This window comes from Chiloscyllium plagiosum, unplaced genomic scaffold (assembly GCF_037043375.1).
Source record: "Chiloscyllium plagiosum isolate Xiang-an unplaced genomic scaffold, Cpla_swu_hap1 HiC_scaffold_22, whole genome shotgun sequence".
Taxonomy (NCBI): domain Eukaryota; kingdom Metazoa; phylum Chordata; class Chondrichthyes; order Orectolobiformes; family Hemiscylliidae; genus Chiloscyllium; species Chiloscyllium plagiosum.
The window spans coordinates 32,297,239-32,323,643 of record NW_028270160.1 but is presented as its reverse complement, the minus strand read 5'-3'; the positions used below and the strand labels follow the sequence as shown (position 1 = coordinate 32,323,643).

The 26,405-nt window shown below is 38.4% G+C and overlaps 1 protein-coding gene across 2 annotated transcripts in view; it reads left to right on the top strand.

The window, feature by feature from the left end:
• Window positions 1–26,405, top strand: part of LOC122561159 (carbohydrate sulfotransferase 15-like) — an 82,669-nt gene that overhangs the window by 20,225 nt on the left and 36,039 nt on the right. Inside the window, exons 1-3 of one of the 2 annotated variants that reach the window (XM_043712658.2) lie at window positions 20,498–20,516; window positions 20,601–21,320; window positions 23,159–23,498. In XM_043712658.2, the coding sequence (XP_043568593.1) occupies window positions 20,829–21,320; window positions 23,159–23,498 (832 nt within the window). In that variant the 5' untranslated portion in view covers window positions 20,498–20,516; window positions 20,601–20,828. Of the gene's footprint in view, window positions 1–20,497; window positions 20,517–20,600; window positions 21,321–23,158; window positions 23,499–26,405 lie in introns of those variants that run through there. The other variant, XM_043712655.2, reaches the window with a different exon arrangement.

Below are 26,405 nucleotides of genomic sequence, written 5' to 3'. Positions count from 1 at the left end.
CTCCTCACACAGATCAGGATTGTCTTTAACTTTGTTCCTGGGATTGAGAACTTTCATGTGTAAGCCTTGAATATTTTTGCCACTCTGCCTTTTTTTATGTGCACAACATCAATGTCCCGCTACCCTGGCGAGTTACTGCGGTAAATCTTGTAGGTCACTTTGAGCAATATAAGAAACAGTGATATCGCAGCCATATAGATCTGATATTGCAAATTTTAAGAAAAAAAACTAGTTAAAGAACATTTCTGCTTTAAAAGCTGTAATTTGAAATATAAACCTCTAAGTTAAGTTTTAGAAGTCCTTTTTCATAATGTAAGTCACAGCTGATAACTGTGTTATATTGAACAGTTTCAAAGTTTACTGAAATGTGTTAACTTGGCAGCATAAAGGCAGACATTTAGAATTCGATTAGCCCATGGATACCACGCTGTGTTCTTTAAAGGTGTGGGAATTCCAACCTTCTAAGGGAACAAGAGACAGAAAAGCAATTCAAAGTCATTAACTTCAGTGCCTGATTGAACAATGGCTCATTTGAAATTATCACGTCTCTCTTTCAGTTTTTGGTTCTGATAAAGGATCGTTGTAAAAGCTATTTTGTGCAAAGCTGTCAGATAGAACACTGAAACATTAGGATAGCAAAGGTTCTCTGCCAAGAGGCTCACAAAAAGGAAGGCGCACATATATACAAATAAAGAATAGGCCACTTAACACCTGATTCTGCTTCACCATTCTATAAGATCGTGGCTCATCCACATACTCTTGATCATTTTTCAACTCCTAGCTTAACAGCAGTTAAATTACATCTGCCTTAAAAATATTTGAGGACTCTGCTTATTTAGGAAGAGTTTTCCAAAAACACCTAGGAGAAAGTGAGGACTGCAGATGCTGGAGATCAGAGCTGAAAAATGTGTTGCTGGAAAAGCGCAGCAGGTCAGGCAGCATCCAAGGAGCAGGAGAATCGACGTTTCGGGCATAAGTCTGAAGAAGGGCTTATGCCCGAAACGTCGATTCTTCTTTTTCCAAAAACACTCAAACCTCTGAGAAAAACAGTCACCTCTTCAAATCGTAATGGTGGGGAAGGCACTACACAAGAGGTTAGAGATGAAAACAAGAAAGGTGGAACTATAATTATGGAAAGTTTTAATCTATATATAGATTGGACAAATTAAATCAGTAATCATATCACTGAGGAAGAATTATGGGAGTGTGTATAGAATGGTTTTCTGGATCAATAAAGTGAAGAACCAATTGGAGAACTGGTTTTTGTATAATGCGAAGAAATTGGCAGTCTAGTTGTGTGAGGTTCCTTGGGGAAGAGTGACCATAATATGATAGAATACTTTGATAAGTTGGCGAATGATGTATTTGAATTTGAGACTAGGATCCTGAATCTAAGTAAAGGAAATTTAAAATGAAATGAAGTATAAGCTGGTTATGATAAATTAGGGAACATTAATTAGAGAGATGATGGTAGATAGGCAATGACAAGCATTTAAAAAGGACATGGGAATACTGCAAGAATCATTCCTGTCTGGCACAAAAAATAAAATAGATAAGGTGACTAGACCATAGTTAATGAGGGAAAGTAAGGATGATATTAGATCCAAGAAAGGGCATACAAATTGGTCAATAAAAGCAATGTATTTCAATAAATGAGGGCAGAAGGGTTAATTAAGAAGGGGAAAATAGAGCATAAGAGTAAGATTTTAGGGTACATACAAACTGAAAAAGCTTGGATAGGTATGTGAAGGAAAACATTAATCAAGATAATCCGAACCAATGGATGTTGTACTGGGGAACAAGGCGATAGCAGACCAATTGAGTAGATAATTTGGTTCTGTCTGCGAAGAGGAGGACACTAATAGAATCCCCAAAATGTTGAGGGTCTAAAAGAGACAGAAAAACTGAAGAGAATCCGAAACAAAAACAGAAATTGTTGGAAAAGCTCAGTTGGTCTGGCAGCATCTGTGGACAGAAATCGGAGATAATGTTTCAGGTCAAGTGACCCTTCCCCAGCAGGCGCTGAAGACTGCAAATGGTATTCTGGCCTTCGTAGTGAGAGGATTCAAGTATAGGAGCAGGAATGTCATGCTGCAATTATGCAGGGCCTTGCTGAGACCAAACCTGATGTATTGTGTGCAGGTTTGGACTCCTTATCTGTGGGAGGATATTCTGATGACAGAGAGAGTGCAACCTGAGATGGCAGGACTAACAGAGAGACTAATCAGGGCTTTATTCACTGGAGTTTAGAAGAATGAGTGGGGATCTTAGAAGCCTATAAAGATTCTAACAGGACTAGGTCAGGTAAATGTGAAAATGTTTGATGACTGGGAAGTTCAGAGCAATGGATCACAATTTAAGGAGATTCTAAAAGGACTAGATCAGGTAAATGCGAGAGTGTTTATGATGACTGGGGAACTCCGAACGATGGATCACAATTTAAGGATACAGAGGAGATGAGGAGAAATTTCTTCACCCAGAGAGTGGTGAACCTGTTGAATTCTGTATTACAGGAAGTGGTAAGGTGTCAACATTGAATGTTTTCAAGAAAGAGACAGATAGAGTTGAGGCTAAAGGGATCAAAGTGTATGGAGAGAAAGCAGGAACAGAGTACTGAGTTGGATGATCAGCCTTGATGATATTGGATGGAGGAGCATGCTTGAAAAGCAAAATGACCTACTCCTGCTCCTGATTTCCTGGTTTCAATGCACGTGAGCATGGACCAATTGGGCTAAATCACCATATGTGGGGTAGTCAAAATAGCAGAGGTAACTGTTGTGGAATGGTAATAATGGTGGGCACGTATGGAGGGGAAGGCAAAAAATGATGGGACAGAGAGAACAAAGGCAGATAGAGAATCTGGGAAAGAAAAGAAAACATGCAAAGGCAGAATATTGCTTCAGAGTGGCAATAAGCAGGAAAAGCAGTGAATTAACAGGAGCAAAACAGTGACAAATTAAAGTAGATCATACATTTAAAGTTTCTATTAGTAATATGTTGCGTTCAATAATATTTGTAGCATTTATTACTGGGCAGTAAATATGTAGAATAGAATCATAGACTGCCTCCAGTGTGGAAACAGGCCATTAGGTCCAACAAGTTCACATTGACCCTCCGAAGTGTAATTCACCCACACCCATTCCCCTACCCGATTACTCTACATTTAGAGTCATAGAGATGTACAGCATGGAAACAGACCTTTCGGTCCAACTCGTCCATGCCGACCAGATATCCCAATCCAATCTAGTCCCACCTGCCAGCATCCGGCCCATATCCCTCCAAACCCTTCCTATTCATATACCCATCCAAATGCCTCTTAAATGTTGCAATTATACCAGCCTCCACCATTTCCTCTGGCAGCTCATTCCATACTCGTACCACCCTCTGTGTGAAAACGTTGCCCCTTAGGTCTCTTTTATATCTTTCCCCTCTCACTCTAAACCTATGCTGTCTCGTTCAGGACTCCCCCACCCCAGAGAAAAGACTTTGTCTATTTATCCTATCCATGCCCCTCATAATTTTGTAAACCTCTATAAGGTCACCCCTCAGCCTCCGACGCTCCAGGGAAAACAGCCCCAGCCTGTTCAGCCTCACCCTATACCTGAAATCCTCCAACCCTGGCAACATCCTTGTAAATCTTTTCTGAACCCTTTCAAGTTTCACAATATCTTTCCGATAGGAAGGAGACCAGAATTGCACACAATATTCCAACAGTGGCCTAACCAATGTCCTGTACAGCTGCAACATGACCTCTCAACTCCTGTACTCAATACTCTGACCCAATAAAAGAAAGCATACCAAACACCTTCTTCACTATCCTATCCACCTGTGATTCAACTTTCAATGAGCTATGAACCTGCACTCCAAGGTGTCTTTGTTCAGCAACACTCCCTAGGACCTTGCCATTAAATGTCTAAGTCCTGCTAAGATTTGCTTTCCCAAAATGCAGCACCTCGCATTTATCTGAATTAAACTCCAACTGCCACTTCTCAGCCCATTGGCCCATCTGGTCAAGATCCTGTTGTAATCTGAGGTAACCCTCTTCGCTGTCCACTACACCTCCAATTTTGGTGTCATCTGCAAACTTACTAACTTTACCCCTGACTAATTACATATTAAAAGATAATGAGGTTCAGGAAATTCCCATATTTCTGACTGAGAACTCCATGGCATGAATGACTAAGTCAATTTGCTCACACCCCATGACATTCCAAGTTATTCCTTCATCTCCTTTTGTGCAAAGTGCATAGTGGGATATTTAAAAAGGAGCTTATGAAGTGTAAGCAGTGAGATTTACCTCACTGCTATATGCTTATCTATTATTTGCATTTCAAATCAGAGGGTGTATTCCAACGTTTACATCTAGACAGAGTTTCTTGAAACTCATATTATCTTTTAATATGTATTTTTTTTGTGTCTATTCAGTAGAGCTCAAATACTGAGTTTCATCCAGTATGACACATTTTCTTTTGTCACTCAGTCCAGACAAAACAGTAAAAAGGAAACTCGTGCTTTTAAATGAAATGAGGCATACTTCACAGTAATTAATGGCTATCAATCTTCTGTGTTCCCTAGAAAGTGTGAAGAATTCTAACAATTAGAATATTAATTTGAAACTATAGATTGGATTAGCCTGAAAACGAGAGCACCAAAGTTGACTCCCAGCCAGATGATCAGAGACTGCGAATCTCCAGTATAATATACTGACTTAGAGCAGAAATACAACTCAGGAATCCAGTTAAGCCAAAAAAAAAGTGCAGTCTGTTCTTTTGGGCAGTGATCATTGAAAATTTTGTGTATTTCCTAAGACTGTATTAACTGTTGAGACAAACTGTATAGTGTTAACAACCGTTTTATACAAAAATAACCTAAAGCTACTTTATCTTCAGGGTCTAAATGTTTCATGACCTTTTATAAAATATTATTCTTATGTAATCAGATGGTCATTAAAAAATCAGAGCATGATCATTTTTAAAAAGGTAATGGAATGCTGAATGCAAACAGTGATTTGCTGAATAGGTACAAACGAAACTTGGAGAACGACTTTTCCAGGTGGTGGAAAAATGTTGAATGGAAGTGGGATAAGAAAAACAGCTGACGTTCCTCTCCGGAAACCACAAAAGCTGCCTGAATTCTTGTTGTGTGTATACTGTGAGGCTGCTAAGCTATAGAAGAAAGGACCATTCTGAACTGAATTAGTCTGGAGAAAAATATTCTCCTGAGGCTGATGTAAAATTTCCTGTTATTGTTGGATTTTAAAAGGAAGTAGGCAATTCTGATCATGTTAACAGAGCAATATCTGCAAGAACAGCTGAATAAAACTCCCTTTTTCATAAGTAAAGCAGTTTTATGCAATGGTGTCTGTACTTTAAACAATCACGTATTTCAGCATAGGTCCCATTATGGGCACACAAATGGCAAATTTGGCAAACTGCAAGGAACAATACCACTTTCAAATTGTAGATTCACTTTGAAAGAATTGCAAAGTGATTTGAATCTCCTCTATATTTCTTTCACCAGAACTGAGATAAGGTTAAACAGGTGCTGGGTCCTCTTTAGGCTATTCTTTACATTTACGTGGCATTAAGTGTTGACAACTTGAGAGAAAAATCATGATTTTAAGATGCTACATATGATTCACCTGCTGTCAAAAGGAGGACACGCGCAAACTGGAGGAAGAGCACTTCATCTTCTGCCTTGGGAGCTTACAAGTTTATGGCCTCAACATAGAATTCACCAGCTTAGAAATCTCTCCCCCCCCCCTCCCCAAACCCCAACACCTCTCATCCCAGGTCCAGCCCTCCCTCCCCAACCCACCCCCTTGATCTGACCTAACTTAACCTGTCCGTCTTCCTTCCTACCTATCGGCTCCACCCTTCCTGCTGATGAATCTCAATCACCTCCTACCTGCATCCACCTATCGCCATTCCATCTACCTTTCTCCCAGCCCCACACTCCTCCTTCTATTTATTTCTCAGCCCCTTTTCCCTTTCCCAGTCCTGATGAATGGTCCTGCCTGAAACATCAAGGCGTTGTGGGCGGCACGGTGGCACAGCGGTTAGCACTGCTGCCTCACAGTGCCAGAGACCCGGGTTCAATTCCCGCCTCAGGCGACTAACTGTGTGGAGTTTGCACATTCTCCTCGTGTCTGCGTGGGTTTCCTCCGGGGGCTCCGGTTTCCTCCCACAGTCCAAAGATGTGCAGGTCAGGTGAATTGACCATGCTAAATTGCCCGTAGTGTTAGGTAAGGGGTAAACGTATGGGTGGGTTGCGCTTCGGCGGGGCGGTGTGGACTTGTTGGGCCGAAGGACCTGTTTCCACACTGTAAGTAATCTAATCTAATCTAATCTAATCTAATCTAATCTAATCAACTCTCTACCTCTGATGCTGCTTGATCTGCCATGTTTTTTCCAGCTCCACATTTTATTGACTCCACCTATATGCTATCCAGCTGGTTTTATTGACTAGTAATCAGTAACCCAGGCAAGTTTTACATTGTTTTTAAAATCAGGCTCCCTAATTCTGAGTTGCCACCAAAGGGGGGAGATTAAAACCTGGCAAATGAAGAATTGGTGATGCATGGCTCAGTTGTCTACAACAACAATTGGTGGAGCACTAATTGATGAGCTGACAAACAAATGTGTGAAGAAATATTGACTTAACATTTGAGATTATAAGCAGTTGTCAAAAGTTGGAGTCTATTTATAATTGAACTTTCCTGGTATTTACTGTGTAGCCCGAGATTTCATTTAACATCCATTACAGCAGGAAGTAACTTTCCAAATTTCTCTCATATGAAAACAAGAGAAGGCTCACAAGATCACTGAGGGTATGATGCCCTATTGAACAAATAATGCATTCTGAGCACAACTTACCATCAAAGATTTACCTGGCACCAAATGTGCCAAAATATAAATTAATTGTTTGGGGGGATAAGTTTTTGATTTTATAAAGAATGGTAACCTAACCTTTAGGTGAAGGTTGGCTGACAAGGGGACAACAGTTGTCCTGCCATCTTGTGTAGCTGCCTGTGGCCATTAGTCAAGAGGGTGTAGAAAGGTGAATAATTGTATAGATTTCCAGCCATCCAATTAAGGAATATCAACAAGCTTAGGTGGCAGAGTTGAGGATCCAGGGGAATGAACAACAATCTTCTTGGGAGAAGACCAGGAGTTCCTCTATATCAACCAACGAAAGAGCGGAGATTGTAACTACCAAAGATTGTAGGACATAAGGAACATCCACTCCGCCACTCCAGAGGTCAGCTGCCTCTGCTCCTCCATTCTACAGAAGGGCTTTGCATTTGGTAAAATGTTCTCTTCTGTGACAGATCATATATTTCTGTTCTTGGTCTAATTAACTGATGTATTATATCTTCATCATTAATATCTGAAAAATGCTTATAAATACTCACCTATTTAAATTAGATAATTGTGATCACACACCCTTGAAAATGCTTCCCTTATGTATTTTGAACTGGTTAAGAAAGATCTCCATTTTTACTCTTGCCTATAGCTTTGTCATTGTAGACTCTGATGATTAGTCTAGATAATGACTGTCCCATGTGGGACCTCACAGACTGGCCCACTATAATCCTCATATTGTATGTTAATGACAGTGAGGGCCAGAAAGGAAAGTCTAAAAGCTATATTTTTTCAGAAGGTGCTTTGATAAGTCAGCAAAGGTAGAAGTTTTGTATGGCATAAAATTAGTTATCCAAATGATAAAAAAAATGAATTGTAATGAAGTTCCAGGATTTATGCCAAGTGTTCAAAATATGTTATTCATCTAAAAGTTGAATTGATTATATCATGTAGCAATGTGTATCACAATAGTATGACCTCCTGTATTTAATATTGTGCCTGGGCCTGCAAACTGCTAACAGAAATCACTTGGTTGCTGTAATGATTGTGTTTCATAACTTATAATGTATTTTAAAGTTTTAAATAAACTAACTGAGTTAACCAAACCCTGACACTTAATTGACATTTGACTATTATCATGGTTACAACACTCTCTAATTCAAAACTTTATTTTGGATTATTTTTCCTTTCATATGAGAAAAAAAAACTGGCAGTGATAGGTTAGTTATCTGTTGTATTCTACAGCATGTCAACAGAAAGAAATATCAAACTGCTTTAATAAAATGTTGTTGAATCAAGTTAGAAGTAATATCCACAATGACCAGGTCCCCAAACAGTAATCTGGATATAGGGGTTGAAATCTTGAATAAGGAGTTGAAATTGGCCTGTCGCAAAGGTATTACTACCATTGTTATGGGTGATTTCAACATGCAGGTAGGATGGTACTGGACTTCCAGAAAGGGAGTTTGTGGAGTGCCTGCGAGATGGGTTCTTAGAACAGCTTGTACAGGAGCCTACCAGGGAGAAGGCAATTCTGGATCTGGTATTATGCAACGAACCAGATTTGATCAGGGACCTTGAAGTAAAAGAGCCATTAGGAGGTAGTGACCATATTATGATAAGGTTTAATCTGCAATTTGAGAGAGAGAAGGGAGATTTGGAAGTGTCAGTATTGCAGTTGAACAAAGGGAACTATGGAGCTATGAGGGAGGAGCTGGCCAAAGTTCAATGGTTCAATACCCTAGCAGGGATGGCAGTGGAACAACAGTGGCAGATATTTCTGGATATAATGCAGAAGGTGCAGGATCAGTTCATTCTAAAGAGGAAGAAAGATCCTCAGGGGAGACAAGGGCAGCCGTGGCTAACGAGGGAAGGTAAGGACTGTATAAAGATAAAAGAGAAGAAGTATAACATAGCAAAGATGAGCAGGAAGCTGGAGGACTGGGAAACTTTTAAAGAGCAACAGAGGATAACTAAAAAGGCAATATGCAGAGAAAAAATGAGGTACGAAGGCAAACTGGCCAAAAATATAAAGGAGGATAGTAAAAGCATTTTTTAGGTATGTGAAAAGAAAAAAAATGATTACGACTAAAATTGGGTCCTTGAAGACAGAAACGGGTGAATTTACTATGGGTAACAAGGAAATGGCAGAAGAGTTGAATAGGTACTTTGCTTGTGTCTTCCCCAGCGGAGACAGATCCAATCTCCCAGATGTAATAGTGGCTGAAGGATCTAGGATAATGGATGAACTGAAGGGAATTTATATTAGGCAAGAAATAGTATTGGATAGACAGTTAGTCTGAAGGCTGATAAGTCCCCGGGACCTGATGGTCTGCATCCCAGGGTACTGAAGGAGGTGGCTCTAGAAATCGTGGACACATTGATAATCATTTTCCAATGTTCTATAGTTTCAGGATCAATCCCTTCGGATTGGAAGGTGGCTAATGTTGTCCCAGGGAGAGCGAAAACAGGGAACTATAGACTGGTTAGCCTTATGTCAGTAGTGGGAAAGATGCTGGAGTCAATTATAAAAGATAAATAGCAGTAACAGGACAGGTCAGAGTCAGCATGGATTTATAAAGGGAAAAGCATGCTTGACTAATCTTCTGGAATTTTTTTGAGGATGAAGATGGACAAGGGAGAGCCAGTGGATGTAGTGTACCTGGACTTTCAGAAAGCCTTTGATAAAGTCCCACATAGGAGATTAGTGAGCTAAATTAGGGCACATGATATTGGGGGCAAAATACTGACTTGGATTGAAAATTGGCAAGCTGACAGGAAGCAAAGAGTAGTGATAAATGGGTCCCTTTTGGAATGGCAGGCAGTAACCAGTGGGGTACCACAAGGTTCGGTGATGGGACCGCAGCTGTTTACAATATACATTAATGATATAGATGAAGGTATTAAAAGTAATATTAGAAAAGTGGCTGATGACACAAAGCTGGGTGGCAGGGTGAAATGTGAGGAGGATATAATGAGAATACAGGATGACTTGGACAAGCTAAGCGAGTGTATGCATGGAAGATGCAGTTTAATGTGGATAAATGTGTGGTTATCCACTTTGGTGGCAAGAACAGGAAGGCAGATTACTATCTAAATGGAGTCAAGTTAGGTAAAGGGGAAGTAAAACAAGATCTAAGTGTTCTTGTACATCAGTCAGTGAAAGCAAGCATGCAGATACAGCAGGCAGTGAAGAAAGCTAATGGCATGCTGGCCTTCATAACAAGAGGAATTGAGTATAGGAGCAAAGAGGTCCTTCTGCACCTGTACAAGACCCTGGTGAGACCGCACGTGGAGTATTGTGTGAAGTGTTGGTCTCCAAATTTGAGGAAGGACATTCTGGCTATTGAGGGAGTGCAGTGTAGGTTCACAAGGTCAATTCCAAGAATGGCCGGACTATCGACTAGGCTTGTATGTACTTGAGTTTAGAAGGATATGAGGGGATCTGATTGAGACATATAAGATTATTGAAGGATTGGACTGGAAGCTGGAAGCTTGTTTCAACTGATGGGTGAGTGCAGAACCGGAGGACACAGTTTAAAAATAAGGGGTAGACCATTTAGAACAGAGTTGAGGAGAAACTTCTTCACCCAGAGATTGGTGGACTTATGGAATGCTATGCCCCAGAAGGCAGTGGAGGCCAAGTCTCTGGATACTTTCAAGAAAGAGATGGATAGAGCTCTTAAAGAGAGTGGAATCAAGGGTTATGTGGTAAGGCAGGAACAGAATACTGATTGTGGATGATCAGCCATGAGCATAATGAACGGTGGTGCTGGCTCAAAGGGCCGAATGGCCTACTTCTGCACCTATTGTCCACTGTCTATTGACCAACGCACATCATAATATAAATGCTTCTCCTAAATTTCTTTGTTGAAAGAAAAGATGTCATTCAAAGATATGGCGAGAGATTTGATGAGATGGCTACTTGGCCAGTCAAGGGCACAAATGTAAAAACAACAAAAGAAAAACTAACCATTATGAATAAACAAATTGTTCAGAGGACTATTTAGAAGAAGGATGTTCAATGACAAGCAATGGCTTTAGCAGAATCCAAAATAAACTTTCAGAAATGAAGTGCACATTTATTAGGTTTTGGGAATCATAGGACAATATCACAGAACGTTCTGTATAACTCTGCTGCATTCAGTGTAATTTAATCCTACCCCTAACCTCACCTTGTTTCTGCCCAATAACTGTTATAGAGTTGTTGGCACAGCCTTGATAGACAAAAAGGCTTCTTTAATCTCTGTCAAATTATTTAATGTTAAAAAGAACATAGTAAGATATTTCTTTCTCCATCTCCCATCTGGAGTGTTATTATTCTTGTTACATTTCAATTTTTCTTAGAATTTCATGCACAGAATGAATATTATATTCCCGTTGCCCATTTATTTCTCCAACTGTGATATGCTGTTTTGTTTTTGAAGCCTATATGTGGTGTCCTCTTATTTTAGTCCCAATTTCTGCCATTGGCACATTAACTGGAACAGTTAAATTAATTATTTAATGCAAACCTGCAATTACTTTTCAGTTTGGTACATAATTATGTATTTGTCAGGTCAGTGCTCCTATGGACTTAGCATGGAAGTATGTTCAGCAATGAATGCATGCACAGGTTAGGGAAGCTGATAGTGTAAAGATAATGTCACTTGACTAGTAACCACAGACCTAATGCTCTGTGGCTATCGCCTCAAATCCCTTCATGGCAGTTAATGGAATTAGAATTCAATTAATCTATTAGAAATCTATTTGAAATAAATCAGTAATAATGACCAATATGGTAAAAATTCTTCTGGTTCTCTAATTCCTTTTTAAGAAATAAAACCTGATCTGGTCTACATGTGCCTCCAATACCACAGCAATGTGGTTGATCCGTAATTGGATAGTTAGCAACGAGCAACAAATGTAAGCTTTATTGATAATGCCCACATCCCTGAAAGATTACAAAAGCGGTTACAGTGTTCTATCAATGGGCAGCATTAATGTCAGAGAAAAACTTTTCTGGAACAAAAACAGAAATTGCTGGAAAATCTGAGCAGGTCTGGCAGCTTCTGTGTAGAGGAGTCACAGTTAACATTTTGGGTCCAGTGACCCTTCGTCATAATGGATTTCTGATTAGTATTTGATGAGAAAAATCCGAGTGGTAGGAAATCGACTTGGGGAAAAGAATCAGTAGGTCTGTTGCTGGAGGAAGGCTGTAAGTTGACTTGCAGACATGAGAATGTCACAGAGGAATCAATTTTATTTATTCATTTGTGGGTTTTGCTGACTGGCCAACACTTATTGCCCATCTCTATTGCTATTGAGAAGGTGGTGGTGAGCTGCCTTCTTGAACCACTGCAATCCACCTGCTGTAGGTCAATCCACAATGCCTTTAGGGAGGAAATGCCAGGATTTTAACCTACTGACAGAATGGCAATATATCTCCAAGTCAGGAGGATGAGTGGCTTGGAGGGAACTTGCAGATGTTGGTATTCCCATGTATCTGCTTCTGTGGTCCTTCTAAGAAATAACTATAGATGTAGTTTTGCAATTGTAATCTTGTATCCATTCTAATGTGATTTTGGATTGAGGCACTTGTTTGTGTAATTTGAGCAGGCAATTGAAAACTGGAAACCAGATAGTCAATGATTTAAAATATTCTTAGGAAACGTTAAGTGTAATACCCGGCACAGGACATTAGGAAGCCAGCAGGGTAGAATGCTTACATATGGATGAAATTTTATATAACAAGTAGTTAGTAGTGCTTGTACACACGTAGCCACTTTAATATTTTGCATACTTTGGTTGCATGTTTAACCATTTACCAGATGGTTGCTACTTCTTGTAAATCTTAGTAATATGATGGTATAGTCTGATGGTAGTTGGAAAGCTGAATACTTCAAATAGTATTCCAGTATGCATTGGAACTTTATCTAACATTTGAGTGGAAATACCAGTTGCAGTGTTCTGAGTGTTAGGATCATAATGTTTAAGTTTTAAGTTAATTGTGGAAAAGGACAAGCAAGCCAGAGTTAAAAAAAAATGGAGTTTGGACAACGTCAGTGGGATGAGAATGGATCTGGCAAACAGATTAGTTGGAACCAAAGATTGGTAATTAAATCTGTACTTGAGCAGTGAGCTCCCTTTATGAAGAGGTAGTTCAGTACAGTCGAAGCATGTTGCTATAAAGGGGAAGGTTAAGAGGTCCTTTGGGGTCAAAGGAGACAGAGAGTAAGATGAAGCAGGAAAAAAAAAGGTGCATATGACAACAGACAGTTGTGAGCTGGTGTGAGCTGGACTCAATATAAATATTTCAGATGGGATATGAAAGAAGTAGAAGCAATAAGAGAGGATGAGTAGAGACTGACAGCTAAGATAAAATGAAATTTTAAAATTTCTGTAGATACATAAACAATAAAGGTAATAAAAGGAGGAGTGGTACTGACTAGGATCGAAAGGGGATTTACACATAGAAACAAAATTGTGGCCAAAGTATTAAATGACTATCTTGGGAGCATATGTTTCCTTGATAAAGACAGATTCAGAACTACAGTGAGAAAGCAGACAGGTGAGACAGTAGATGGACTTGAAATTGATAAAGAAGGAAGTCTTGGAAACTTTAGCAGTATGTATGTTTGTAAATCACCAGGGTTAGATGAGATGTATCTGAAGAGACTGAGAGATGTAAGAATGGACGTTGTGAAAATATTCACCATAACTACTCGTAATGACTGTAATTTAGTCCAGGAGGGGTGCCAGAGGACTAGAGAATTACAAATATTGCATCCTTGACTAAAGTAGGTCAAAGAATAAACACAGTAACTTGAGTTTGGTCGGAAAGCTATTACAGAGGATAAGCTGGACAAAATTAGAAGTAACTTGGACAAATATGGCTTCATTGAGAAAAGCCAGCATGGATTTGTTGAGGGCAAATTGTTTTTCGCTGATTTGGTTAAGTTAAAGCCTTTGGGGAGAAAAGTGTTAATTATGGTAGGTGGTAATGAACTGCTTTCTTAAACTACTGCATCCTTATGGTGTAAGTGTTTATCCAGTGTATAACTTCCCTATCATGATTTTGACACATTTCAATACCTTGCTAAGTCATTTGAGAGGGCTGCCAAGAGCATTGAAGCCAGGTCCTCGGGGTCCGACCGGTCCCCTCAGTCACCGCCCATTTCAATTCCCCTTTCCGACATGACCATCCTTGGCCTCCTCCGTTGCTAAAGCAAACCACAGCGCATACAGGAGGAACAACAACTTATCTTTCATCTGGGCACTCTACAGTCCAGAGGACTCAACATTGAGTTCTCCAGTTTCAAATAACCTCCCTCCCCATCTCCTGACTCCCTTTCCAGCCCCTCTCTGCCAGCATCTGGATTTATTCCTCCAACTGACCAACCAGGTCGTACCCTCTGCCTGTCCTCACCTGTCCCCACTTCACCATCCTGCAGCTTCCTCCACACCCACCCCCAGTCTGAAGAAGAGTTACACCTAAAGCATCAACTTCTCCATCTCCTGATGCTGTCTGGCTTGCTGTGTTCCTCCAGCCTCCTGCCTGTCTACTTTGGATTCCAGCATCTGCAGTTTTTTTGTCTTTAAGAGTCACATTTATGTCAGACCGTGTAAGAAAAGCAAATTACCTCCCCTAAAAGGCATTTATGAATTCAATGGCCTTTTTACAGAAATCTGTAGTTTCATGATCATTATTAATGAGATCTACATTTTTATCTTATTAATTACTTGAATTTATATTCTCCTAACTGGCATTTGACATCATGGTTCTCGGGTGCGAGTCCGGGTTTCTGGATTGCTATGTTATCATTAATTTGTGTTCTCTGGTATAGTTGAAGTGCACTTTCTTTTTAGATTGTGTGTTTTGGAACAGTTTTTCTATGTTTAGTTTATAATAACAGTTAAACATCGGCATTGCAGAGGACAGTCAAATATGAACTTCCACAAAACATCCTCTGTGCATCATAGACTGATCACGTGATGCTTTATTTTGTCATGAATGTTAAACCAATGGATATTAGAAAGAATTGATTCTATTTAAGTGATATCTAATGGTGTGACAAATGTCTTAACGGCTTTGGATTATTAGGTGAAGTGTAGCATCTGTTATCTGGAAACATAAACTAAGATTGCAGACTTGCAGTAAGATAGCTGGATATTTCCACAGAATTGCCCATATCAAGAAGCATTTAAGCAAATACTTGTTGCAGAAATTAGAAACTCGTTTTAACAGGAGGAAAGAACTGAAGGGCCTGTTCTGCTCTGTATTGTTTTAAATGTACTGGTAGATGAATTTCTATGCAAATAGAGAGGAGGAGATATAATACCAGGGAATAACTGATAAATTGATGTTTTAAGATATTCTTGGATGCATTTTTCTCATTCCTATTTACATAAAAAGGGCAAGCAATGCCATTTTGAAACTCCAAATCAGTTGCTTTCTCCCCAATGTTTTTGCTAACTTGTGGCTTACTTATGTTACTTAGGCTTTTCTGAATCAGTTTAAGAATAATTTTCATTTCCATTCTGAATTTGCAGTTCTTAACACTCTGGGGAAATGTCTGAATTGTGAGTGCCCTGTTTACCTTGCACACTCGCGCTTCAACAGTACTTCACAGGTTGATGTTTTCTGGGGTCTTGAAAGACACTATATAAACACACAGCCTTTGTATAATAGGAGTACTATATCTATATGATTTATATATGACTCACTGACTGGAACAATGGTGAAAGGGCACTGCTCAATAACATTTGTGGGATGAGATGTCAGCAATTAGTATCAAGCTGGTGATAATACTGCTAAATCTACAGGGATACTTCTTAAATACACACTCTTCCTTTATTTTTCGCTTTCTAACACTATTATTGCAACCACAGCAACTATGTGATGTAAAGGATATAATCAAAGTCCCTAGTCAGTACTTTATAATCTGTAATTATAAAGCACACACAGTAATTTGGAAAGGTAAGGTTTTCAAAAAATCAATTGGTACTGTATAGTACAGGGTGGGCCAGTAACCAGGCCATTCTAATCCTGAAGTTGTGACTAACAACGGACCAGTATTTGTCATCAAGGAGCCAGAATTTGATGAGCACGGACATCTCAGAAGCTTGTAGATGCTTGAAGAGATAATTGGGACACTGATGAGCTAGGCTATGGTGGGATTTAAGAGCATGAATGATAATTTCAAAATCAATTAATCCTTTGTTCTATTTGAAATGTGAAATTTTGGCCAGGAAATTTCCAATGACCCAATGGTGCTATTCCAGCGTTAATGGGGTAAATGTGTGGACCCTGAGGAATCCCCATACTCACAGACTCACTGGAATTTAGCTGGGCATTCCCATATGCCTGGAACTTTCTTGAAGTCTCCATTAAAATCAGAGACTTTGGAGGGTTTCAATGGAATAGATACTTGGCAAAATTTAGATTATTAAACACAGCTACCCAGACAGTCTACATACTGGAGATCCTGACCTGACCACCCTCGAGACCTGACATCTCCTCTTCATTCTTTGCATCTAAGTCCATTACCTTGGGGCCATAAATGACCATCTGGTTGGCTATGCACTTCCCGTACTCTGCTCCATACCTGACTCCCCACCCCCTCCTTGCCTCTGGACTTGCTCTCTCTTTCCTCCCACCCCCACCCCCCCACTCCTGCCACACCAAACCCAACCCCTGCCTCTGGAACTGAGAACTTGCTGCTTCTTTGAAAATCTGCCCTTTCTTTTCTTATTGGTTCACTGAGCTGGCAAGTGGTCTGGGTATAATATTGAAGAGAAGGCAGAGATCCAATATTGTTTGTTTATCTATCGTACTTCAAACTTTGGAAAATTATATATGGTCTCATGATCATTTCCCCAGTGGGTTTATGAGCCTGATCCATTGATATATAGAAGGATAAATTACATTGAAGAATTGGGTGACTGTACTGAAAAGAGTTAGTCCAATTTCTCTTTCACAATGTAACACAGGATTTGGGTCAGATTTAATACTGAGATGTATTTGTACAGCACACAGCTGAAATGCTTAGTTTAACTAAGGTATTCATTCCAAAATCTGTTTCACTTCAGCAGTATAATTTACACATGGTTGCTGAGTCAGATATTTTAATTCAGGGCAAGTGTTTCGTTCTTAAAATAAAATTTCTTTGAGATTTATAGAACAGTAAGCTGATTTAAAGGTTGCAAACTACGATGAAGCAGGACAAACACTCTATTGTGTTTCTATAGAGAGGTTGAAGCAAAACTTTGGAAAGTATTCAATGGTTTGTTAGCCTTTTGGTTGAAGTACAACAGCCTTTCTTTAAAGTGTACATATATGAATTGGACGTGTGGCAACTCTTCTAAGACTGAGAAATAAAAGATTCCATGGCAGTTGATGTAACTTGTCTAAATTCCCCAAAACAATATTTTAGACAATTCTTAAAAACCAAGGCAATCTTTCAAAGTTTTAATAAAACATCCTCTTCCGACTGCTCCGCCAGTATAAAGAACATTTTCTTTGCTGTAATTATGATGGTGTTCATTTTTTTTACCAGTAATCTATATTTTGACGTTTTTAAATTTGCTGGCATTAACATCACGTTACTCTGAGTTGCTTCAAATAAAGCTGAATTTGACCTGTTATGGATGTAGTTGCTGTGTTCCATTTCTATCACTGAATATTGGGTTTGCAGAGACCATTGCTTTTTATCAGCTGTGACGAGAAGGTATTAAGATTATATTGCTTTTCCACATTTTCTAACCATGTTTGTTTATAAATCTAGGTTTAGCTAGGTTTCATGTCAGCAAGTGTTATATATTCAGCTGACAACATTACAGTCTGTTGACTAAGTGCCTTAGGTTAAATAACATCAGCATATCTACTGTGAGATTCCCCTTGGCTATTTTGGTGGCCAGGTGCAACACCATTTGTGGGCAGATGTATTGTGGCATGGGTCTGAGAGGGCAGCCAGTAGCTGGCAGGAGGGAGATGGAGATATAGAGTGTCAGCAGGGAAATGAACGGGTGGCACCGCAAAAAGTGTTTGGAGCATGGTGCTTGTCACCTGTCGGGACCATGCCATACATTTCCTGTGACTTCTTGAGGCGCTGGATCCTTGATTGGAGGGAACATACTCTGGCTATTGACACTTTTGGCTACTTATAGCATGCTTAGTTGATGAGACTGTCCTCTTCCTCCCTTCCTTGGGACAATTTGCCTCACTATTGGCCCTCCAGTTGAATTTGAGAGACCCATAAGGCAATCCTTCCATTCCTGTGGGTTTTGGAGCTTAGAAACTACAAGTGGTGCTGGACATTTTTTTTTAAACAGGCTGTGGGCATTCTCAGCAGAAACCAGACAAAATAGTTACATCTTTCAGCCTGTCCTTCTTGATTAGTCAGGGAGCCTGAAGGTGGGTTCCTCATTGGTTTGCTTTGATAAAGAGTAATTCAAAGTTTGGGTTTGAAATCTGAAATAGTCCTGCTGTTGTGTAAGACAGTAAGATTCTATCATAGTGTCTACACGTTCTTATTTGAATTTTATTGTACACGGTATTGTTATCTACCCTGAATAATAAGTAACTTCTCAGTGAACTCCAGACTTGTACTTAATTACATATGACAGTCTAATGCACACCTATACTTAAGCATCATAACAGTACATTGCACATTTTGTGCTGTAATACTCCTATCGTTATGAAACAGCACAGACACTGATGATTTGGAGGAAGGAAGCAAATATACTCTTGGCAAATTTGCAGATCACACAAAAATAAGTGGAAAGGCTGGTTGTGAAAGGGGATACAGCAGTTCACTGAGAGATTTTGATAGGTTATCTAAGTAGGCAAAAAGATGGTAAATGGGATATGATGTGGGAAAATATCAAGTTTTTTAAATTCATTCATGGAATCTGGACATCACTGTCCAGGCCAGTATTTATTATCCATCCCTAATTGCTTAGAGGGCAGTTAAGTGTCACCAAACTGCTGTGGGTCTGGAGTCACATGTAGGCTAGATCAGGTAAGGATGTCCGTTCCCTTCAAGAACGGGTATTAGTGAACCAGATGGACTTTTCCAAGAATCAGCAATGATTTCATGGTCATCGTTAGACTTCTAATTCCAGATATTTATTCCATTCAAATTCCATCATCTGTCATGGCAGGATTTGAAACTGGCTCCCCAGGTATCTGAATTAACAGTCTAGGAATAATACCACTAGACCATCACCTTCACAAGTTGTTTTATTTGGACAAGACAATAAAAAAACAGTGTTATTTAAATAGAGAAAAACTGCAACACAAAGGGACTTGGGGTACTTGTGCACAAACGACAGAAAGCGAACACATAGTTGCAGCAGGTAATCAGGGAGGCTAATGGAATGTTAGCCCTTGCTTTAAGGGGGTAGGGTGAAAGATGCTCCATCTCTGAGAGCTGTCAGCCAATCTGAGATCTCCCACATACTGGTGACCACTGCCAGTATTCAGTGGAGCCTATACCATGCACTGGCAACGGAGCCTGAGGGAACCAGCGAGTTGGATGGGTTCACCGGACAGTTAGGGAGGTGGCCCCTTTGAGGGGTTGATTTGGAAATCGGTGTGCCGTACACCACACCCTTCCTCTCTGTCTGTAGCTGTGGCATAAATTGCTCAGCGAGGAAAATTCTTCCCCGTACCACCCTCTTAACACCACCCCAAACCATTGAACAAACTGAAATCTGCTCCCGGGTTTATCTGATGGAGTATTCCCGGTCCCACTCGTCCATGCTGACCAGATTTCCTAATCAAATCTAGTCCCATTTGCCAGTACTTGGCCCATATCCCTCTAAATCTGTCCTATTCATATGCCAATCCAGATGCCTTTTAAATCTTGTAATTGTTCCAGCCTCCTCCACTTCCTCTAGCAGCTCATTTCATACATGGACCACCCCTCTGTGAAAGACATTACACCTTAGATTGTGAAATAACATTGTTTAAAGTAATAAATCATTAAGTTTAGAATGTATTAGTACGTATTATCACCAGGAAACAATAGTACTGTAAGGTCTGCAGTTTCTTAATCGACTTAATTAGGTTCTTAAGCCTTTACTTGCATTGAGATTTTGGATTCTCAATTACATTGTGTAAACAGAATGAAGCTTTGTTTTTGGTGTTAAGAAATATTGCCTTCCACTGATATGCTGTGAACAGCACAGGTAAATGGCAAACCTCTCAGTACAAGGTAAAGTAACAAAGGCAATAATTTGCAATAGTCAGAAAAATTCCTCAAATTAATAGTATCTCAGAAATCAACCAATTTATTACTGCTGCTTAATTGATCTTGGCAATTAGATATATTATTCAAGTGAAGCAGTATCATTCTTCTGTGTCACAATTATAGGGAAATTGTTTTAGGGAACTTTCTTCCAGTGGATTAGCTGAAAGTAAACTCATACTCATAATATTTAATCTATATTTTTTAAAAGAAGGAAGCAGCTATTTGGAAAGTGGAGAAATTCTTCTACTAACCAAAACAAATGTTTAGCACAAAATCAAAATATCTTGCTTGTATCCTTAGGAATCAAGCATATTCATTTCATCTGAAGAATACATTGTATTTTGGATGGTATATCATTACTGATCTGAGAACATAATGATTGCTGTAATGTTAATGGATGGATCTATATAACACGCTTGTGAGTATTTTTAATAACTGAAGGATAATAATGTAAAAATGTGATATAACTTGTATTAATTGCATGTTTCTTTCCTTATTATAGGTATGTTTAAAGGCAGATTAATTATCTCCACTAACTTACATCAGAAAAGTATCTTCACTGCTTAAGAGGAAGATTTTGCCAAGCCACTCATCAACAGAGGTTGACTTTTCTTTCAATGTTATAGGGTGTCAAAAGAAATTAGTCCAGGACATGAGTTGAAGATGTAGTTATTCAATACATAATTGCTGCATACCCTTGATTCACTACTACAAGATACATGACAGTAAAATGCGTTCAGTGGCTGATCATACAGGAAATAAATTTGCAACCTTTACTTTTAGTAAAGACTTTCAAAAACTGCCTCGACTATTTTATGAAGGTGAGCAGCAGCCAATGAATTTACTTGCAACACTGGAGGTCAAAGGAGAGCGCAGGTTTGGATGGAGTAGACATATTTTTGCTTGGAAAGCCAAACATAGCACCCTGTTTTTGGGAGTAATAATATTGTGCCTAGTTATGGCATCTTATATTTTAACTAGAGACCAACAGAAATTATTGCTGACTCCATCCCCATTCCAGTACAGTACAACCACAAATAATGAAGACTCTCCAGAATTGGACTTTACAGAAATTGAGGGTGATGCTGATGGGTTTTCCTTACCATTTAGTTGGTTAGAAAGAATCAACTATGCAACACCAGCACTCAGCACTGATTCCAAACTTCAGCTCATGCCAAGGAGACTGCCAGAGCAGGAGGATCTTGTAAAGCAAGAGGCACATGTAAGTTGAAATGCATTTTTCTATAATCTGTCTGTTGTATTAGGTCTTCAGCAAACAATGCTCCAGTTTTTGCAACTTTTAGATGGGTTATTAAGTCAAAAGTATAGAGTGTAGAACAATTTTCCACTTAGTATATTCATTAGTGATTAAATTATACGATTTGGCATCAATCTTGGTCTCAATGCTGTAGTCTAGACTTCCAGATTAATACCATACATACCAACTTTACAAGCTGCTACATGTAGTTAGTAGTTAGAATGACTTTAATAGAATACGGTTAGTACTAAAGAATATCCTTTTCAGATATTGAAAAACACCTTTCACTGTTATGGCAGCCAACCACTTTTAAATACTGAAGCTCAGTGCTGGTAGTGATATTTGTTTTTAAAAGTATTAATCAGTATTGAGATTAAATTTGAGTTTTTGAAATATTGGACTTTGAGTATTAATACAGTTATTAATACAGCACATGGTTCAGTGCTGCATGATATGGAATATGTGAAAGCAGAAGGATTATAGGCTGGAGAGAAAGCCTCATTTCATGCATTTATATGTGATTTCATGAAAGGCTTTGCACAAGTTTCATTTCCTTTCAACTGTTGCTCACAAATTTAGCACAGCCTACCATTTTAAAGTTCCAAACTTACCTATTTAATCAAATTTAAATTGTATGCCCATATATCATAACGGTTGAAGAATGTCCGTTGATCAAAATATCTGAACCATTCAGCCAAGAATGCTATAGAAATATAGGAACAGGAATAGGCTATTCAGCCTCCCAAGCCTGATCCTGTCCAACTATTCCCCAGTGTGTCCATCACCCACCTACCACCCATTTAAAACAAGTGACCTGCTGATTTGTTTGTTTTTGTTTGTGGAGGAACATTGAACAGGATATTGAGTATATTCCCTTCTCTTCAACTGGTTCTATGAAATAATACTAAATCTACACCAAAACCAAAACAAATTAGTTTATTACATTTTGAGCAGAAATTTGAAATGGCGCATGTTTAGGATTGTTGGGGAGACTGTTGCTCTGATTTCATCATTTTGATGTTTGAAAGGGACATTAGAATAGAAATTGGCGATGATCCATTTTCTGTCACTTGACAAATAGAGGGCACATAGCACATTTCAAAACTGGGAGACTTAAACTTTATGCAAAATTTAATGTCCAATTAAAAATAATATTGGCAAAGTCATGGGCACTGAAACAGCACAGCCAGCAAATGCGTTTTCATTTTTGACTTTATGGAAATAAAAATCAAGAGAGATGTAAAATGTGGTTTGCCATCAGCTGTTTTTTTAAAATCTGTTGCACAAAATTAAAATAACCCGATGTGATTGCAGCAGCATAACCTTCAGGCTAAAGACTGAATATTGCGTTTTAAATAGGTTTCATTTGGGGGAACATTGTGCCATGTTTTTTGATGGCATGTAAATTATAGAAATTCCCAAACACTGTAGCTATTGAAGTTGCATTGACACAAGAGAAAGCCCGTATTTCTGTTCTCTTTACTTTAGATGAGATTTGTGTTTAGAGTTTTTTTTACATCTGATGTTCTGCTTCTTTGTGCTTTCTGAAATCTGGTGCATGTGATGTTTGGCATTGCAATGACCACGCGGAACACAATATTGGGTAATATGTAAGATTTTTGCTTACAAATGTTTTACAAAGTTTCATAATGGCAATGTGTGCAATATTTCTCTAAATCATATGATTGTCAGTTCTGTAAACAAAATGGTGTAATTAAATAACTAAGATGTGGTGTCAAAATGTTTTCAAATAAAAACTCTGTATCGACTTTCTTCATATTTTTGTTATTTTTATATTATAGATATTCTCTGTCATTCCAAGAAACTTTCTTCAAAGTGTGAAGAACTATTGTTGGTATACAAGATATACAGGGACTGCATCCACGGACCCTTACAAGAAAAATGCTTATTTTATACACACAAAACATTTTCAGACTATATTTGATTACTTGAAAAAGGTAATTTGGAAACACTTGCAACGCCGTGGTGACGAACACTACCGCCTCCGTTGTCTTCCTTATTTCTATATTATAGGGCAGCCAAAGTGTGGGACTACAGATCTGTATAACAGGCTTAGATTGCATCCGGAAGTGAGTTTTTCCATAGTCAAAGAACCTCACTGGTGGACAAGGAAAAGGTTTGGTAAGTGGCATATTTTATTGCTTTCTCCTATTGTACAGCTAAGAAAACCAGAACAAAGGTTACTGGAAGGTAATCTACCTGATTTAAGTCGGCAGCACCATTTGGGATGTAAGTATATGAGGAATTGTTAGGGCTCATATTATTCCACAGATTTGTGAATGAAAGGAAACTGTTACTAAACGAATGTAAGAACTAGGAGCAGGAGTAGGCCAAAGTAGTTAGCACAAGGTAAGGCGTATTCAGGACTGTCTGCAGTTGGGTAATGAAAGACTTGAGTTCATTTCAGTTTGAAGAATATAATCACATTTCAATTGGTAGTTTTTAAACAGTCAAGTATACCAAGGGATCTGTCATATTATCTGTAGTGCTATTAAATGGTGTATATAAGATGTTCAGCTGTACAGAGGTTCCAGATTGGACAGTTAAACCCAAACATATGAACAAGGAACAGGGCCACTTGGTTGGTCAAGCCAGTTTGTCATTTTAAAGATCATGGCTGATCTGATGTTAACCTCAATTCTACATTCTTGCATATTCTCAATACTCTTTCATCTCCTTAATAATCATGAGCCCATCTACCTCAGCGTTAAAAATATTTAAAATAGTATTGTAGATTAATATTTATTTATGTTTGAAGATCCATTTAAGTGATGCATTTTGGTGGCAAACATACATACGTCACCTACATCTTTGAAAATAAAATAAATTAAAAGGGGTGTAAGAGCAAAAGGATTTGTGAATACAGATGAGGAAAGTATTAAAAGCAGCATCATGGGTCAGCAAAGCAATTAAAAATGTTAACAAAGCATTCAGATTTATTTTTCAGTTTAATAGAAAAATTAGTTAAGTTAAACTTAATCAGGTTGGATTGCACTTTATTCAATGTAAAAACGACAGAAAAGAACTAGGAACCACATCAAAATGATTTGTAAGGATGGCAAGAGAGCTGAAGATTGGTGCTTTTGTGAAATATTAAGCAGGTTGGGGCTTTTTTTTATCCAGATAAAGAGAGGATTTGGAAGTGACTTGACAGAGGTCTTAAACTGAATGGAACAGGGTAGCTGAGAAGAGATTTATTCAACCTGTATAGGAAAAAATCTGAATTAGAAATGGTAAATACAAGGACCTAGATTTTCTACTCAATTGTACTTGTTTCCTCCAGCATAATTCAAAAAATGAAATATTGCAGTTTCTTGATCATAATTCGCGTTGAATGCAAGTTGGGATTTGGCAATCGTTTGACCTAGTTTAAAGACCAGACCTGAAGCAGTCTTTTCCATTTCCCACCCCACCCCCCACGTCCAAAGTCCCATTTGGGAGTATCTGCTAATTGTATGTATATTTGCAGGGCCCTTCAGGGAGGCTTTGAAAATTAAGCTGGTACATTTTGAATCCCTGGACACTAACCAATGTATTCTATAAGCTTTTAAATCTGATTTATGTTTTAATTCATTATGAGCCTAATACCTCAACCTAATTAGAAAATAGTTCTACAGATCCTTTTAAAAAGTGAATTTCAGGCATTTAAAATCCAGTTACTCAGATTGATGACTGACAATGATTTTAAAAAAAAGTTTTACTAAAATTGCTTTGTGCTATTTTAATCAAACTTCACAATGTTATTATTTAAAAATATACAATAGAAGATTTTCTGAGCAAATTGTTTTTCTGAAAATTTTAACATTAAAAATGCTGCTAGACTTGTGCACTGCAAATTATATGTTTTGCATATGTAAATGAGTTTGTATGGATACTCATGGGGAAGAATCATTTTAAATAGGCACAATTTGTACTGGAATCGGCAATTGTACTGAAAAGGGAAATTATTTCCTAAAGTTACTAGAAACTCAGTAGGAAAATAAGTGGACATTTCCTGACTATGAGAGTGGTTATAGAATACTGAATTTGCTTCCACACTTGAAGGATTCTGCTTAGTTACTTTAAAAAGGAAAATAGATATATGAATAACAGTAAAAGGAAGGATATTCAGAAAGGCTAAGATACAACAATTTGACTAAGAGGAAATTCATGGAATATATGCATTAGAGAAGACTGTATTGAGTTCAATGACCTGTATCTGTGAGAAATCTTATGAATCCTATATCCTATGTTTCTCATTGCAAAGAAAATTGTACCTTTCTACTAGACAGGAGATAGAGTATCATTTGTTTACTTACTTCACAATGGTTTTTGCAATGTTGCAATTATTACTTCAAAAGGTCACCTGAAAGTCCACAACTTCCATATGTTGAAGAACATGAGGAAGTACAATAGTCTTGAAGCACCAGTGCGTGGTTTTACAGCAGGTTAGTTTCTATCTCAGGCTCTGTACTATAAAAAGGTACCGAATAATGGTCAGTCCAGAAGGAGGTTCTTGTCGAGATGAGTCGTACACAATAGTTAAAGCAACATTGTACAGGAGTGGGAAGAGGACCGACTACCGATTTTCCATTCAGGGGGTGGGTTTAAAATGTGGGTTTAGGATGCAAAATGAAAGAAAGTTTAAAAAAAAGGCAAGTTAAAATTTCCATGTATCCTAAGGAGTCATTTGCGAGCAGAACCTTTTGCATATTGTCTTGTTCCAGATTTCAAACTAGACATGATTCTATATTTGAATTTTAAAAATGGGTGCACAAGTTGTGGCATGTTCTATAGTATGCTTTGTAATTTAGATAATTGAGTCATCTGCCAGAACTGGTGAGGCTTTTCTGCCAGTCCCACAATTACTACTTTCAAAACTCCAAAAAAAGCTTTTTAATAATTTGGCAGAAGGTTTTGTTTAAAATTTTGGCTCTGAGAGTCTGTAAATACATTTTGCTTTTTTTTAAAAAAAGACTTTCTCCAAGTTATAATCCTATGCTTGTGAAGATAACAGGAATGTTCTGCACAATTCATGCTGCTGAATGA